The following is a 17,125-nucleotide window of genomic DNA, read 5'->3' as shown; positions in this document are numbered from 1 at the left end:
TCATATATCAGAGACAGATGATGCTTAGCTATGTTCTCCTGTTCCTGTTGCATGTCTGCTCCTTGGAACAAAAATCAAAAGCAGACATTTGGCCTTAAAACAATTAGTTAAACCTCCTGCCTTTTTTCCATTTTAGTTTACCAAAGGGGATGTAGTAGCCTCATGTTTGCTTCAGGCTTGATCCTATGGGGTTCTTACCTGTTTCACAGCTACCATCTACAACAGCAACTGTCTCAGTGCTCTTCACTCCTTTAAAACTGAGAGAAATGCCTCAGCTCAGCTTTGATGCTTTGAGAGGAAGAATCTTTATATAGTTCACACCCCCTTGTCTCAGATTGGTTTTTTGTTATGTTAATGTGCCCTATCTGTATAATGTCAGGAGCTCACTAGGATCTGAAGTGCTCAGGAGCCATTTGTATAATATTTTCTTTGGGGATAGGAGATGTATAATGTTTACCAGTCTTGAAAATGGTGCAAAGAGCAGACAGTCAACGGTAGAAGAGATATGTGAATAAAGTGTTGGAAATTTTGCAAGAGTGGAGAGTTTGAAGACATCTGATCACCTATGAATGGGGGAAATTTAACTCCCTTTGTCTGTATATTTTGTCACAAAATTCAGTCATAAGGGATGGAACAAAAAGGAAACAGAGTCTCACAACCCCATTTGATGCACATTTTGAAAAAAGAATTCTTTTTAGAGGAAAACTTGGAGGCAAATTTTGATGAATCGGGAAGGAAAGAGTCAGATTAAGGGACACAAGAGTTGTCTGGGAGGGTCATCTTGAGCAACTTTGAGCAACAACTGTTTTATACAGGAGAAATGTAAATTTGGCAGATTGTCCCAGCTTGCGAGGTTATTTGGGAGGCAGTAGCAAGACAAACAGGATGGCTCCTTGGTGCTTTATTCTTCTATCCCAAGTTTGTCTTCAGATTCAGCCCCACCATACTGACTAGCAGCAAGCTGCTGCACAGATCCTGACCCAGCCATTAGGAAAGGAGTTGCATTTGGACACCAGCATTTTGGGTGCAACTGTAGGTGCCTTCTATATTTCCACAACTCTGTCCCCTATTGTAGCAAGAATAGTATAACCTTTATCTTGGCACGTTATAGCAGCATGCCCATGTTCTGGAAGGAGTCAGGGGCTTCTTAGGAATTGGGGTGCAGGTTTCTGCCACTGAGGGCCAGGTAAGGAGACTTTCATGTGAGGTACAGTAGAAACAAACCTCCTTTGGCATGTAGTGGATAAGTATATTCACACATTACAACAGTGGTTTAGGATTAACAATATATGAACAGAACCATAATCTAAACTTCTTATGCAGTGGTCCCAGTTTTCTCGATGATTTGAAAACTAGGGTCATATGTAACCTGTGCTGCAGACTGGGCATATCCCACTCTTTGAGTCTGCATAATCTGTCTGCCTGTTATATGTTTAACAACATTCCCCTGTGTTTTCTTCCTTTTTACAATGTGTGCCCAGTGTGACTTCACCCTTTCCATCATTCTACTGCTTGTGAAAAGCTTGGATGCTCTCCTCTGCCTTGTGCACTGTCTTCCCTTCAGTCTCTTACAAGTCCTTATGCCCATAAACCAGAAAGTCTTTTCTGTTTCTCATTATTGCTTTCCTGTTCCCTCCCTTGCTGGCAGTTTTGACCTTAGTCTTATTGACTTGTCTAGCTTAAGAAGATAACTCTTTGAAGAGTCCTTACCAATGTACCAAATCATATGTAGCAACTAAATGTGAGGTTCACGTTTTAATACATTTATGTGCTTCACAATTCTGTTTTGCAGTTCTTCAAGTACCTAAATGTGGTGATGTTGGCAAGACTCCTAGCAGAGAAAGGTGTAACCCCAAAGGATTATTTTTGCTGGGACTTGCCCCTTCATGATTTCTTTGCACCATTTAAAATCCAATGTACTCAGAGGAAATACTGTGCTTTTTAAAGCCCAGTGTGGCAAGTCTGTGTTAGGAATGCTACAGTCAGTGATTTCTTGCATTGTTCTGGACATTTTTGCTTTGAATAAAGCAAAAGCTTCTTTACATGAAAAAGATTATAGGCTCACAAGGGTTTAAAATTTAGGTTTAAGCATTTGCACTGAAAGGTCCCAGCAGGGAAAACATAATACTCCAGGCTCCCAAACAAAAGCATGCATCTTTTTAACTCTCATTGGTGAAAGACAGGAAAGCAGACCCACGAAGAGTTTCAACAGATGCCCAGCTCAAAGTTCTAGCAAAATTCAGACTATGGTGGCTGAAATCTGTAGTGGCAAAAGGCTTCGTTCCTTTGAGAGGTGTCTGTGTTCCCAGAGGCAGAGGACAAATTATTCCCTCTGAGTCTGACATGCATCAGGTTTTGGAAGGCAGCCATTGGGAGGTATGGTGGCAGCTCTCCTTCCTCTCCTGCAGGTGTAGTTTATTGGGTTGGCTTTCTGTCCTTAGTCAGAAAATGGTGAATTTACTCCACTTTAGGAGTCATCCTTGTGAGAATATGAGCTTCAAAAACCTTGGGATATTTACAAATCCAAGGGCTGTATGTGGAGGGCAACTCACGGAGCTTCAAGTTTTAGGGTCCTACCTCTTGACCACTTTCCAATGCTTGGTGTTGTAACATGTGCTCATTTGGCTTTGTGTTTTCAGCTCCTGAAGTGCTGGCACAGAAACCCTACAGCAAAGCCGTGGACTGCTGGTCCATTGGGGTCATCGCATACATCCTGTGAGTATCTGTTGGGTTTTCAATCACAGGCAACATCCTCTCCCACCACATTGTTTCCCTCTTAGTCTGGTCCAGAAAAGTTAATCTCTGGCAATTGTGACCCAGGATAACAGGAACCCTGGACACCTCCCAGTTACACAAAGGCTGAAATTTGGACAGAAGTGGTAGGAAATGGCCAGGACCCTTCAAAAGCTGAACTAAACCATGTGCAATAATATGGGCTTGCTCCTCTGATGGGGCTATTTGCTGCTCAGAGAAGTAGGGACTGGTTTCTTGAGAAAGCTACAGGGCCAGGATTTTTGTGCATTCTCCAAAGTTGTGGATAGATCTCAGAACTCATATTTATAGAGATTTGGTGCCTGTCCTCATGCAGTACCTGCCACCCTTCTTCAGAAAGGGTTAATAGGATAATTTAGATTGAAGGGAACCCCAGGAAGTCCTGTCCTTGAAGTCAGACTAGGTTGTCTAGGGCTTTATCCAGTTGGGTCTTGAAATCCTTCAAAGACCAGACTTGTATCCATGAAAAGAGCAGCCTTCAGTACTTAAGCTGTGAAAGCAGGTAAACCACCTCCTGTACCACCAACAACTTGGAAGGATTGGAGATGTGTCCTGACCATTGTGGTAACAGGGATACCCTGGTACCAAGGGTCATTAATACTGTTCAGAGAAGGGTGCCCATAACATTTCTAGGCACCATCATCTGAATCCAGCTCTGTGTGCATGAATATATGAAATATATGCATAAATATATGAAATCACTGCTAGTATTTGGATTGAGAAGGAAATGCAGAACTTGCTGACTGTGAACCTGTCTGGATGGAGTAGTCTATGCTCTTGTGTCCGTGAGTCCATGCGTGTCATTCAAATAGCAGTTGCATAGGTTGCATCTATATAGCCTAGCAGACTTTGAAGGAGGACCTGTTCATATGGGTCTTTGAGAGGTCAGGCTTTTGCCATGGGCCAACTCAGGGTGACCACGTAGTGCACAAGAAGCCTGTTCCTTTTGTGCAAGAGAGCACAGAGCTGCTGTGTAGCTGTTGACTGACACAGAAACAAATGTCTTTTCATGCCAGCGTTGCCAGTGCTTTCTCTTTTTTCTGTTTTTTCCTTTTACACAACTGTCACAAGACTGGAGGGAAAAGCAGCTCCAACGAGGCACAGCATTAAAGCATTCCTACTTTGTTCCCTTTCTCCTTATGCAAACATTTAGTGGCTTGTCAACATGAATAGCTTTTTGATGGTGTAGTAGAGCTATTTTTGCCAGGACAAACCTCATTGCTCTGTTATCCACTCTGTGAAATGTTTATTCTTTACACTTTCATTTAGTCTTGAGCATAAGTTATATGCTACCCAAAGTAGCTTTTATATATATATTAAGATAGTATAGGAAGGCTTCATTTATTTGCATGTATGTTTATGTATTTAAAACCAAGTCCTGCCTAAGAACATCAGCTTTATAAGTGGCTTTTCAACCTACATGAATATTTGAAAACTCGTGTACAAAACTTTGCAAGGGGATGGATTTATCTTGGAGCACCCCTGAAGAGCAGGATGCAAAAAGCTTTTGCTAAATAAAGCAGAAATCAAAAGTGCTGATTCTGACTTTATGGCAAAGCCCAGCGGGACATGCTACAGCTGGGAGGAAGACAGCAGGAATGCCAGAATACTTCAGAGTCTGCTTCACACAACATTCCCAAGTGCAGTTTTGTAGGATGGTGTGTGCTGACCCAAACTTACCATTTCCCACAAGCAGACCTGAGCATGGAAGGCCAAAAGGTTGGGGTTTTGACTTTTTGGTCCTTGTAAGCCATGGCAGCACAGTCAGGTAGAGTCATTTGTATTGCTTTTGTAGTACTCTGCTGAGTACCAGCTTCAGAGAGTGTGAGCAAGAAGGATGCAGGTGGAAGAGAGCAGTATGCTGCCTCACTTCCAGACTCAACTGCTACCTAGGTTCCATTTATTGTCAAATATCCACATGAAAAACTGCATCCATCTGGCAGCCCACAGGAGGGCTGTGAACTGTTACATCCTGGTTGACTGGAGATAAACTTGGCCCTGCTTTCTTTCAGGCTTTCAGTCCCATTCAACCACAGCTCATGCCACAAAGGTCTTTTTTTGCTGGCAGGCTTTTTGTTATTTCACTTGTTGCTTTTATGTGTCTTGCTGAGGAATATGGGTGAGACAGTGCTAAGTAATGGGTCCTCCACACCCAGTTTATGAATACATATTTGATCAGTGGAAGGCTTCAATCTTATCTTACTGCATGGTTCAGCTCAGTCTTTTCCTTCTCTGTTTTCCAAATCAGCATGTGCTGGGCATATGCTCACTCCTCAAATCTAAATTCCCCATTTGTACAGGGAATTCCCAACCCCAAAGGATTAAATCAGTTTAATAAGAATGAGTCCCTATAAATTCCTGTTTGCAAGACAAGGAAAGCTTTTCAGGGTTTCTGTGCTTCATGTAATGAGGACTTGATTTGTGTTATGTACACTCAAAATGAATGGCAATAATGGGTTGCTGTACAAGGAGCATGGTAATGTGTTTGCCAGACTTTTACTCCTTGGGTGGGATTGTGTCAGAGATAAAACTACCTCCCTAAACATTTCTGCATGTGAGCTATGTCCTCAGTTCCTCTAACAGTCAATGGTACTTAAAGCTCACTTTGGTTACCCTAACACAGGTACTTAGTGCTGTTTCAGTCACATACTGTGTCCTACCTGCTCTCAAGCTGTGGCTAAGACAGTCCAGCCCTGCATAGCCCCATAGCATATCTGCCAGCTGGGAACAGGGGTCCTGTTAATTCAGCAGCTTCTCCAGTGGCACTGGGCTCTATGTGTGGGGACCTCAACCCAGCCTGGGTCAATGCAAGCAGTCATTTCACTTGCAAGTGCCATTCAGTTACCAAGAATTACAAGTTTAGTGCCACACTGGGGTGTTTGGGAAAGCCGCATGGATTTGGAAAGTGTAACCCATTGCAGAGACCTTCCTTCTGGAGTGGCAGATGGAGGCCAAGTGGGAGACTGTGGACTGTGTCAAATAGCACCAGATGCCCATGCTGAGGCTTCTAGATCACATCCTGCTCCATACTCAGACCCCTGCCTTCACAGGATGGTTTCATCTGCTTTATGGTACATTTGCATCACTTTCCAGTCTTCACTGATGCCATCTCTGTTGACTGCTATGGGAGCTTAGAATCGCAGCCAATATCCCATGTGCTCTAATCTTGAACTGGATCTCATCCTTGCTTCCAGGAATAGAAGCTGCAGACATGGCCTCATAAGAGAGTGGAAGTCAAGGGTACAGTAAAGATAGAGAAGAAGAGGGATCCTTCCCTAGTCTAGAAAGACGTAGCCCTTCTGGGGTGTCTGATACCACCAGTGATGGGTGCAGGTTTAACATCTAGGTTTGCTGTCTCAGGACTCTGGAGGTAGGAGAGCCAGCATGTTCATAGTGCAACATGGTGCTGAGTGCCACAAGCATCAGCAGCATAGCCATCCTGGTGTAAATGGTGTTGGTTAATCCTGCTCTGAGCAGGAGTTATTAATTCCAGTATAACACCATACCCATCTGGAGATATCATTTCTATCTCCACAACCAGCACAGTTGGAGCTACTTACACATGCCCAAAACAGTCAGAGACTTATTTATGCATGGGGCAATCCAAGCACATCATCCTCCATCACCTCCTCACCTCTCCCACAGATCCTCACAGCCACTTTGAACAAACTGTTGTCATTTAAGAAGATGGAAACTCAAGGGAATCTAACACAGAAGCCAGGCATAAATTAAAGATGCTTTGAGCTATTATTACTGCAGGTGGTTTCAGTGCCTCCAAACACAAGCTCAGTTTCACATGAGAGCCTGCAGTTTATGACACTGGAAGAACAAACTGTTTCTGTGGTACTGACTTTCTAGACAAATATTTGTTTCTGTGATGTGCAAGGTGAAGGATGTCTTAGGAAAAAATACCTTTGTTTCAGTGCCAGTCTCTAATGCTGCTCATTAATGACAGCCAGATTGCAGAGGCTGCACCAGTGGAGTTTTTATCAAAGCCTGTTTTGCATCAGAAATTATTATTCACACAAACTAATTTTAGCAGGCTGAGATTTCCTGTTATTCCAGTTGCAGTATTTCTCAATTTAAAACAGCCTCACTGTTGGGCTTCGTTTACTACTTATCACAAAGTAGTTCTGATAATGTGTTCAGCTTAAAAGCACAAAGCATCAGAGAGCAAGAAACTTCACTGGATTTTCAGCAGGTGGATTTTGGATCTGTCTGGGTCACGTGACGGGGCAGCTTAAATACTGATCTCATGCACACCTGAAACAGAGAAGATTGATAATTTCTAAAAAAAATGGAAAATCATATTCCAACACTGGAAAGTGATGGAGCTACAGAACCGATGGACAGGGTGGAGCAGTTGATGTCATCTACCTGGACTTGTGCAAAGTGTTCAACACTGTCCCACATGACATCCTTGTCTCTAAATTGGAGTGTCATCAATTTGATAGGTGGACCACTCGGTGGATAAAGAACTGGCTGGATGGCTGCAGTCAAAGAGTTGTGGTCAACGGTTCAATGTCCAGCTGGAGATCAGTAACGAGTGGTGTCCCTCCAGGATCAGTGTTGGGACTGATCTTGTTTAATATCTTTGTCACTGACATGGACAATGGAATTGAGTGTGCCCTCAGACAGTTTGCTGATGACACCAAGCTGTGTGGTTCTGTTGATACGCTAGAGGGAAGGAATGCCATTCAGAGGGACCTTGACTCACTTGTAAGTTGGGCTGATGCCAACCTCATGAAGTTTAACCATGCCAAGTGCAAGGTCCTACACCTGGGTCAAAGCAATCCCAGGCACAGCTACAGGTTGGGCAGAGAAGAGATTCAGAGCAGCCCTGAGAAGGACTTGGGGGTGTTGGTCAGTGAGAAAATGAACATGAGCCAGCTTCAGTGTGCGCTTACAGCCCAGAAAGCAACTGTATCCTGGGCTGCATCAAAAGGAGCATGACCAGCAGATCGAAGGAGGTGATCCTGCCCCTCTACTCTGCTCTCGTGAGACCTCACTTGGAGTATTGTGTGCAGTTCTGGTGTCCTCAACATAAAAAGGACATGGAACTGTTGGAACAAGTCCATAGGAGGCTATGAGGATGATCAGGGGACTGGAGCACCTCCTGTATGAAGACAGGCTAAGAAAGTTGGGGCTGTTCAGCCTGGAGAAGAGAAGGCTGCGTGGAGACCTCATAGCAGCCTTCCAGTATCTGAAGGGGGGTTATAGGGATGCTGGGGAGGGACTCTTCATTAGGGACTGTAGTGATAGGACAAGGGGTAATGGGTTAAAACTTAAACAGGGGAAGTTTAGATTTGATATAAGGAAGAAGTTCTTTACTGTTAGGGTGGTGAGGCACTGGAATGGGTTGCCCAGGGAAGCTGTGAAGGCTCCATCCCTGGCGGTGTTCAAGGCTGGACAGAGCCTTGGGTGACATGGTTTAGTGTGAGGTGTCCCTGCCCATGGCAGGGGATTGGAACTGGATGATCTTAAGGTCCTTTCCAACCCAAACCATTCTGTGATTCTATGATTCTGTAATGTGGAACATTCCACAGAGTGTTCTTCCTTAGCCCCTGGTTATTCATTGTCGGCACTTTGAACGGCTGAATACATTTTCCCCTGAGTTTTCCCCTGATTTTGCTCACTGATAGGACCAGAGAGTCGCTGGTTTGTTATTTATGAATCACGAGTATCTGGAGATAAATCTTGGATCATAGTTTCACATTTTGTGGCGGAGTTGCTTTTGGTTTTCGAGTAGATGTGCATGAATCATCAATGATGTTTGTATGGAAGGATTAACCAGGGGCAGTGCAAAGAGTATTATGCCAGAAATTTTCACCATCATCCTGGAGTCATACTTTGGAACAAGCTGATCAGTCATCTCGCCTGCTCGCCATCACACACAAGTCTAAGCAGGGAAGTGAGGAATAACTTTCTTGTTCGGTACTGGAAGGAGAATTAGTGGTGCTAAAATGTACATGGGAATGTTGGATTGCTCAGGGTAACTCAGATGCTCAGAGGACGACCCCAAATAATTGATACTCATTGCTTGCTTCTTAGTTTATTTTATATTCCCCATGCTAATATGTCCTTGTCCACAGCTTCATGAGGGCACCAGTGTCAGCCAGTATGAGGGTCTGTTTCTAAAATAAGAAGAAATACATGTGTTTATCCCTATAAATAGCACTTGGATGACCTCCCACACCACACATCTGAGCTTTCTGAGCTTTTTGAGCACTTACTGAATTCTTTAATCACTATAAAATTGTTTGTAAAACTAACCCCAGTGCCTGTTGTATTACAGGCTGTACACTGACCATGCAAATGGGTGATTTAGCCTCTAGTATCACACCCAATATATAATGAGAGCTTGCAGGGTGTTTCTTTCTCTGCCCGATGAGAAGAAGCTGTTTCTGGTATTCCTCTTGCACTCTCATTGATGGCTTCTAGAAATGACTCCTAGCAATATTTCTTTTGTACATCCACCTGTGTTTTTCTTAACTAAATCCCATTCTTTTTAAGGGAGGACTGGGAATAGGAGGTTAAAGGAAAATCTGTTGCTGATGTTATAAGGTTGCTAAATAATCCCAAAAAGCTTTTATTTGGAGGAACTGAGGGAAAATGATGACAACCAAGAGCTGCTGAAGCTCCCCCAGGACAACGCAGGATTCTTTCACATTGAAGACAGAAGAGTTATTTTTGTCTTTCTGCATATCTGAAGAAAAGCAGCAGAACCTCTGATAGTGAGGTCATTTTTTTCACACAGAAATGTCCCAGCAGATGGAAATGAAGTCGGTGGGATTTTGATTCTGTAAGAATTAAATAAAAGCTTATTATGGACTTTGGAACATGGCCCAGTTGCTGGAAGTCCAACAAGATTTCCTCCAACCATAAATTGCATGATAGGGTAATTTACTGGGGCTTTCCCATCCCTTACTGCAAAGCCAGTAACATTAGAACATTAAAGTAAGTAACATTAGAAATTCAGTCCCTTCCTGAACTCTGGTTTTAAGGGAAAAGACAGCAAAAATGCCTATTTTTTTGGCTCCCAGCCTATCCCTGTGCTGGGATGCCCTGGTGTTCCCCTTCTGCATGCCACCTCCTCTGTCCTAGGGAGCTTGCTCCCTCCTCACATGCTTTCTGGTGTAAGTCCTCAGTGATTTGGCTCATGGAGGAGCATATTTGGGTCCTCATATGCAGGAGGTTCATCTCCATCATGACCAAGCCAGGACCAGGCTCTCAGGCAGGGGCTGGTTTGGAGAGGTATTCCTGATCATGACCTGTAATAGCAACTAGCACGTCCCAAGCTCTCCCTAGGAATGGAAAAGCTGTGCCCAAAGAGGCTGTTTTCTGCCCTGTGCCCAGCTCCCAGCAGTATGGATACCTTCCTGCATGGCGCTACCTTTCCTCATGTATCAGCCTTCCCAGCTAACACACCTGCAATAGACTCAGATACCCCAGATGTGTAGATACTCAGGCCATACAGAGGAGCAGGGGAAGAGCTGGATGCCTGCAGGAAAAGGAGTGAAAGGCTCTGGAGAGGCTGAGGCTTTTGCAGGGGTTCATGTCTCTCTGCTCCCCTCCAGCAGGGTTATAGCCCTGCAGCTCTGTGCTGGTCAGCAGTTTGCTTCTACCTTTTGCTGCCACTAGTGTGTATAAATCACAGCAGCGCTAACTTGTGCTCTTGTACCTTTGCCAAGGTAATTAGTACAGTGCACATTTTAAGAGTTATTTCTCTCTCTGGAGCAGCCTGCCAGTGCCTTGGCATGCACAGCGCTGTCTGCTTGCCTGAAAGTGCTTTATCACAGCAGTTTGGGTTTGTTTAAGGAAAGTGCTGAGGAAGGCAAGGAATTAATGAAGGGCTGTCAGGCTTCTCATACAGAGCCCCTTGAGTTCCCCAGGGAAGAGTTTCAGGCTCCCAGTGCCTTTGGAGAAGTTGTTTTGCTCCAGCCCTGGTGTCTCTACCCCAGTGGCCATCCAGCTGCAGTACTGTCAACTCCAGCATTTCCACACCCCTCAGTAAAGCACCCAAAATCTTGAGGGCTGTGACAAAAGAGGAGGAAGGTAAAAATCAGTTTGTGCATCCCCCCACAAGACTGTAGGGCTGATATTCATTACATTGAAGCAAGTTTCCTCATAGCTACCTATAGATCTGGATCCTGGTTGTGGATACAGTATCTCCATTAAATTTCCAGATGTTTTTGCTTCATTATCCAGATGTACAGTGGCTTTTTGCTTAAATGCACCATTTTTAAGAGTCCTTCTTACACACCACTTCCACCACCAGGCTTCATGTAGGAGTTGCTGCATTAAGCCCCATACACAAGCTTGTGCCCATTAAGTAGGCATGCAGCCCTGCTCTGGATGTAAATGATTATCTTGCATGAGATTATCTTACTTTCTTTTGATCATGGCAGTCATCCAGCATGATACAAATGAGGAGTGGCTCATCTGCTTTGCAAGAAAAAGAGAGATTTCTGATTCACTTAAATCACAGAGTTTCATTATAATGGTGCAGATTTCAGTAGAGTTCTTACAGGTCAATATGGACCAGATGCAGATCAACACCTCAGTATTGAAATTATTTATCAAGCACACTGGCTCTTCAGGGCTAACAAAACATTGCTCCTTTCACCCTCAAGTGTTGAGTTGGTTCAAATAACCTCCAGGGCAGCCGGCTGGCTTTGGGTTATAAATAACTTAAGTATTTCATTTCTTACAGTTCTCCCCCCATGCTCTGTTGTTGCTACAGTGCAGTTTTCCAGCTAGATCTCCAGTCTGTTTATAATGGCTGGCTCTCTCCACTGAAATGCTTTATTGAGGTTGATTAATTCAGGGTTTAAGAAAACTGTAGGGGAAAATCCTTTCAGTATGTGAAAGAATGATTTACACCATGGACTAGAGATAAGAGAAAAAAATGCATCATCTCTATATGAGACAATAGAGGCAGAAAGGCCTGTTGACTGTGAGTAGGGTGGGTTTGCTAAAACCTTGGATGAGCCTCAAAGGTAAATCTGGCACTTACCAAGATTGGTATTAAAGTTTGAGGAAGAGGTATCTTTGCTGGCATGTCTGTACAGAAAGAGCGTGAAGCATCAGCTGGACATGAGGGATCTCCAACACGTGAGGTTTATGGCTGTGTTTCCTTAACGCAGTGCTGGATCTGATTTTCTCATGACTGGAGGAGCCCTATATTGTCCCAGTGACTATCCTGCTCTCTGCAGTCCTGGGAGGATCCATCCTGAGTGTTTTAGTAGAAACTTGGCAAATGTTCAATGTCCTGCTTGTCCTGGGGCTAGGTGTCCTGAAAAATTTGACTATAAATGCTGAAAACCAGGACAGGACTGGTGTTAGCCACAGGCAAGATAGGCAATTAGATGTGGGCAGCAAAATCACTTGCAGAAGTGAGAAAGAGAGAGGTTCTCCATGTGCCTCTGCAGCAGTATGAAGGCTCTTCTTCAGAGGTGGAGTGACTCCCAGACATCATCCTTGTGTCTGGAAATGCAGAGCCCCGCAAAACCTGCAGATGTATCCTGCCCTTTGTCTGATAGCTCTATGGGGCTCCTTGTCCTGCTTTTCCCCAAGAAGTCCATGCAGGTGTCCAGTGGTTCCCCAGTTGCCCAGCAAACATTCCTATACAGCTGTGGTCTCTTGCACAATGTTGAGATCATGGGTTGTGCTCCAAGCCAGCCTGATGCCACTGGTGCTCTGTGGATGTAGCTCATGAAAGCTTCCCTTACCACTTGTATAGGAGAGGATGAAAGGGCTCCTGGGTATGTAATATTGCTGCTCCTCTGGCTAAACACCCAAAAGCATGCAGAGGCAGGCCAGGATATCTGCATGAGTCAGTGTAGGATCAACAGCAGCAGGTTACCATGCAGAATTCCAATTTGTGCAGGATAGGACCAATCTTCAGAAGTGGGTTTACACATCCCTGAACAAAACTCTGTCATGGTAGAGCTTGCCTGCTTGAGAACTTACTGGGACAAGTCTTAAACAAGAGTTTCTCCTGCTTCTCCCTCCCCCTTTCTCACCTTTTTGGCAGAGACAGGTCCAAGGGTCACATCTCTCTTTTCTTGTTCTCCTTTAGGCTCTGTGGGTATCCCCCTTTCTACGACGAAAATGACTCCAAACTCTTTGAGCAGATCCTTAAGGCAGAGTACGAGTTTGACTCTCCATATTGGGATGACATCTCTGAGTCTGGTAAGAAGCTGCTGCTCATTTAATTGCAACAACCATGCATGCATGTATGCCTGTTGCAGATATCTCTCTCTGGGTGTGAGAATGCACCATCTGCCATCTGTGGAGCTTCTTTTAACTGAAAACTGTTGAGAATGTACATTTCTTTCAGCTGAAATAGTTTTGCAGGAGAACAAATTAAGTACCATTTCGTCCAGCCCCACACAAAGCACTAAACATAGCTGGGATAGAAGATGAAGATAGCAAGAGACTGCCAAGAAGACAAAGCAGCTTAATTTCTCCATCATATCCAAATAAAAGCCAGGTGGTTTATGTGTCATTAATAATAAGGTGGCAAACTAGTTTGGATCTGTTACTGACTGCACTGCAGGTCCAAAGCAAGTTTACAGTGTATACAACAAAGAACCCGAGAAATTAATGGCTTCCAAATGGAGCAGGTAAGCACATTCAGAAACTGGGATTGCTGTCTGCTTGGTTGGATCCAGATAGTTGCCCATGTGCTTGCCCAGTGCAGAAGACATGTAGCCAGTACCTTAAAGGAGCCAACAAGAAATCTGGAGAGGAACATTTTACAAGGGCCTATAGGGACAGGACAAGGGCAAAGGCTTTAAACTGACAGAGGGCAGGTTTAGACTAGTCATTAGGAAGAAACTCTTCCCTGAGAGGGTGCTGAGGCGCTGGCACAGGGTGCCCAGAGAAGCTGTGGCTGCCCCATCCCTGACAGTGTTCAAGGCCAGGTTGGACACAGGGGCTTGGAGCAACCTGCTCTAGTGGAAGGTGTCCCTGCCCATGGCAGTGGGTTGGAACTGGATGAGCTTTATGGTCCCTTCCAACACAAACCATTCTGATTCTATGAACCCATAGTGCCTGCCTGCCCTAGCTCTTGTCTGTCAGAGAGGCAGATATACGAACCTGTTACAGGTATATATGCCTATACAAGCTTCTGGCTCCAGCATGGCTCATTGTCTACCAGCATAGCTGTCTATAAGTGGCAGCAGGGGCACGTTCAGCACTGCACCCTGCATGTGCCACTGACGTGCTGTGTAGTCTCCAAGAGGTCATGCAAGCTCAGTGTCCTTGCTTTGTCCAACCCCTCGGAATGTCTGTCATTTCATGCAGATGGAATTAATTTTAGGAATATATTATCATATAGAAATATCCCTAAAAATGCAGTTTTCTGATGCATTAATACTACTGATTAAGGCAGGGGAGATATAAAAAGAAGTGTTTCATTTTAAAGAAGATTATATATCCTATTATCTCTGCATAGAACAACATTTCATGCTGCTTGCATCTGTTGTCCAGATATCCCTGTGATGGATTGCCTAAAATTATATGTGATGAGAAGTGTTTTTAAGCCCATAAGGGATTTCAGAGAAAGTATGAAGGTCTGCTGGCAGACCTCTTTGCATACTGGGGCAAAGTCCATCACCTTTATCAGCACAAAGATTTTCCTCCCATATTTGGCTTTGCTGTGGCTCTTTCAGGAGCTCTCTCCTGAAACTACTGGATGCATGCCATGCTACAATCTCCCTTCCTTCCATTAGAGTGTCGATTGAAAACACACTACCTCATGCTCAAGGGAGTCCATTTTCCTCAGTAACTTGTTTTTAAATCTGCAGCATGTCCTTGCAGCTGCCAATGTGTCTGATTGCTTGGAGTGAGCAATGAGAAGTGTCTCTTATTGTGGTGTTCTCCTTGCCTTTCCCACTCTTTACCAGCATCTCCAACAGCTGTGGCCATATTCAGACCACAAAGTTGGTCAGAGGCAGTTGGCTGACCAGGGAGCTGGGAGCTGGCAGGCTTGTACTCTGCTGACTCTGTATTATCCATCCCACTCCTAAACATACCTGCAGGCGTAGATGCCTTCAGCTTTCATCTGCCATACTAATTAGCCTGGATTTTGTCCTAAGTCACTTCGGTTATATCTATGCTAATAAATGACAAATGATTCAGGGCTACTTCCTGGTGCTGTGGCCAGATGGCACTTGGTAGCCTGATCAGTGCTGCTGGCTGGTCATATGGCAGCAGAACTGGGCACCAAACCTATTGCTTTAAATTATTCTGTTTTTTTACAGCTAAAGACTTCATTCGGAATTTGATGGAGAAGGATCCTAATAAAAGATACACCTGTGAGCAAGCAGCACGGCACCCTTGGTAAGCAATAGTCTGCTGTGTGAAACCCGTCAGAGCAGAGAGCATCGTTCTACACTCATGGGTGGAAGTGGTTTTTCTGTCATGTAGTATGCTGATCTCTACTAAATAACTCTGGGCTTTTATTCTTACAACCCCCACCTTAGTCCTTCAGATTTTCCTGGAAAACCATGATGGATTTTAATCTCATGCACCAACCTGTTGAGTCTCTGTACCACAATTCAGTGAAATGCTGAATTATGTATGTTGACTATGGTGGAGCAGTGGGATATGCCAAAATGGTTGAACCAAGAAATCATACTGTGGGGCAAAAGGTCAAAGTCTGCAGATGTGCAGCAAGCTGGGTATCAACCTGCTCCTGAGGTCCTTGCTCAAGTAACATCAGAGCATGTAAGAGCACCCCATGAAGTAGGAAGTCCTCATCTGTGCTTCACAGGTGATAGTACTCCTCCTCCTTGCAGCAAGGAGCTGATTTCGCATGCTGTTATTCTCTCTTGTTGAATAGGAGAGATAGGAAACACTAAAGAGGGATAAGCTGAGTCTGAATTGAACATAGCAATGCTATCTCTCTCAGGGACTACAGAAAAGTACATGGTGTGACTGTGTTTGTAATTAAGACCTTAGCTTTAAATCAGGTGGTGCCTTTGCACATGGATGACTTCACCTAAGTTACCCAAGGATTATGTAGCTGAAGCAAGAGTGGCTCATGTACTTTTGACCAACCCTGAGTGACTGAGTATCACCCCACACTATCAGCTGCACCCACAAATGGGCTCTGGATGTAAGTCTTTTAGAGAGGGATCATTATAAATGAAGCTTGATATTATTTTGGTTGTTATACTAGTGGCAACAGAAAGGAACCAATGGCATGACATTTTCACCCCAGGTGTGGATTAGACTGTGTTTTTATATTATCACAGTTACCACAGATACCATTTCCTTTCTGCAGCTTCTGGAGCACTGGCTGGATAAAAGCATTAGGCTGTGCATTTTCAGGGCAACAGATTTTCTTTAGTGTCCATAGCCTCTCAGAAAAGTAACTGCACCAGAGTCATAACTAGCTCTACAGCCTGATGGACCTTAAAACCATCTTTGTGCTGCAATCTGGGCACAAAGATAAGCCTCAAGTAGTGTAGTTGAGTGTAAAGTGCATGGTAAGAAAAGTACAGGCATAGAAGTTGTGTGTTCTAAGATAGCACTGCTTTCTGCTCTGATTTGGAGACATTTGTTTGGAGGATGGAGTCTGCACGCCTTTGAGGCTGGGGAGATATATCAGCAGGGCTCTTGTCATCTCTGCTTCCTTAACAGACGTGTTTTGGATACACTCCTCAACCTTTCTGTCCATGAAGGGACAGAACTTGGTACCCAGCTTAAAATTAAATTTCAAAGCAGAGTAAAACTTAATGGCTGTAGCTCTAGAACAAGTACTTAGGTGTGGCTTCAAAGGGGTTTATGCTTCTGTCTCTGACACTCACTGGTTTGTCTTGTCTCATTGCTGCTTTCAGTCCTGGGACTAGATGTAATTCTTTCACAGGTTTTTACCATCTGGCTTGCTGATGAATTACCCCATCATTAATTAATGATTTGACACTCATGAAGGTGTTCAGTAAGTAATAACTACATAAGTGGTAGAAATACAGTGAAATGGCACTGATTTCTTCATAGTGGGAATAATGTACCACTGTCTGACTGCAAACTGTCACTGTGATTACAAATTAGGCTGAAGATAAGATTTAGGCTCAGCCGTTAACAATTAAAAAGTTTTAGGAAAGGCTTGTGATGCAGAATGCAATGTAAGTCATTAACAAAAGCAAGGTTCTCGCTTTTCATCCCCCATGCCAATGACAATGAGAAACAAAAAAGATGTTTTTTAGCTGCATCAGTGCCTGACATCAGTACAAACGAGAGATGAGAAGTCAAGGCCTGGGCCTGCCCTTTTTCATAGTCCCATCAATAACTGCATTGTCTGTGTGACAAAAAGGAAATCTGGGAAATGAAATCCAGGTTT

The 17,125-nt window shown here is 44.1% G+C and overlaps 1 protein-coding gene across 1 annotated transcript in view; it reads left to right on the top strand.

Moving 5' to 3' along the window:
• Window positions 1-17,125, top strand: part of CAMK1D (calcium/calmodulin dependent protein kinase ID) — a 217,161-nt gene that overhangs the window by 186,586 nt on the left and 13,450 nt on the right. Inside the window, exons 6-8 of the mRNA XM_005143332.3 lie at window positions 2,640-2,715; window positions 12,854-12,966; window positions 15,042-15,120. Coding sequence (XP_005143389.1) covers window positions 2,640-2,715; window positions 12,854-12,966; window positions 15,042-15,120 — 268 coding nt within the window. The remainder of the gene's footprint in view (window positions 1-2,639; window positions 2,716-12,853; window positions 12,967-15,041; window positions 15,121-17,125) is intronic.

This window comes from Melopsittacus undulatus, chromosome 5 (assembly GCF_012275295.1).
Source record: "Melopsittacus undulatus isolate bMelUnd1 chromosome 5, bMelUnd1.mat.Z, whole genome shotgun sequence".
NCBI lineage: Eukaryota > Metazoa > Chordata > Aves > Psittaciformes > Psittaculidae > Melopsittacus > Melopsittacus undulatus.
This window is presented reverse-complemented; position numbering and strand designations above follow the sequence as displayed.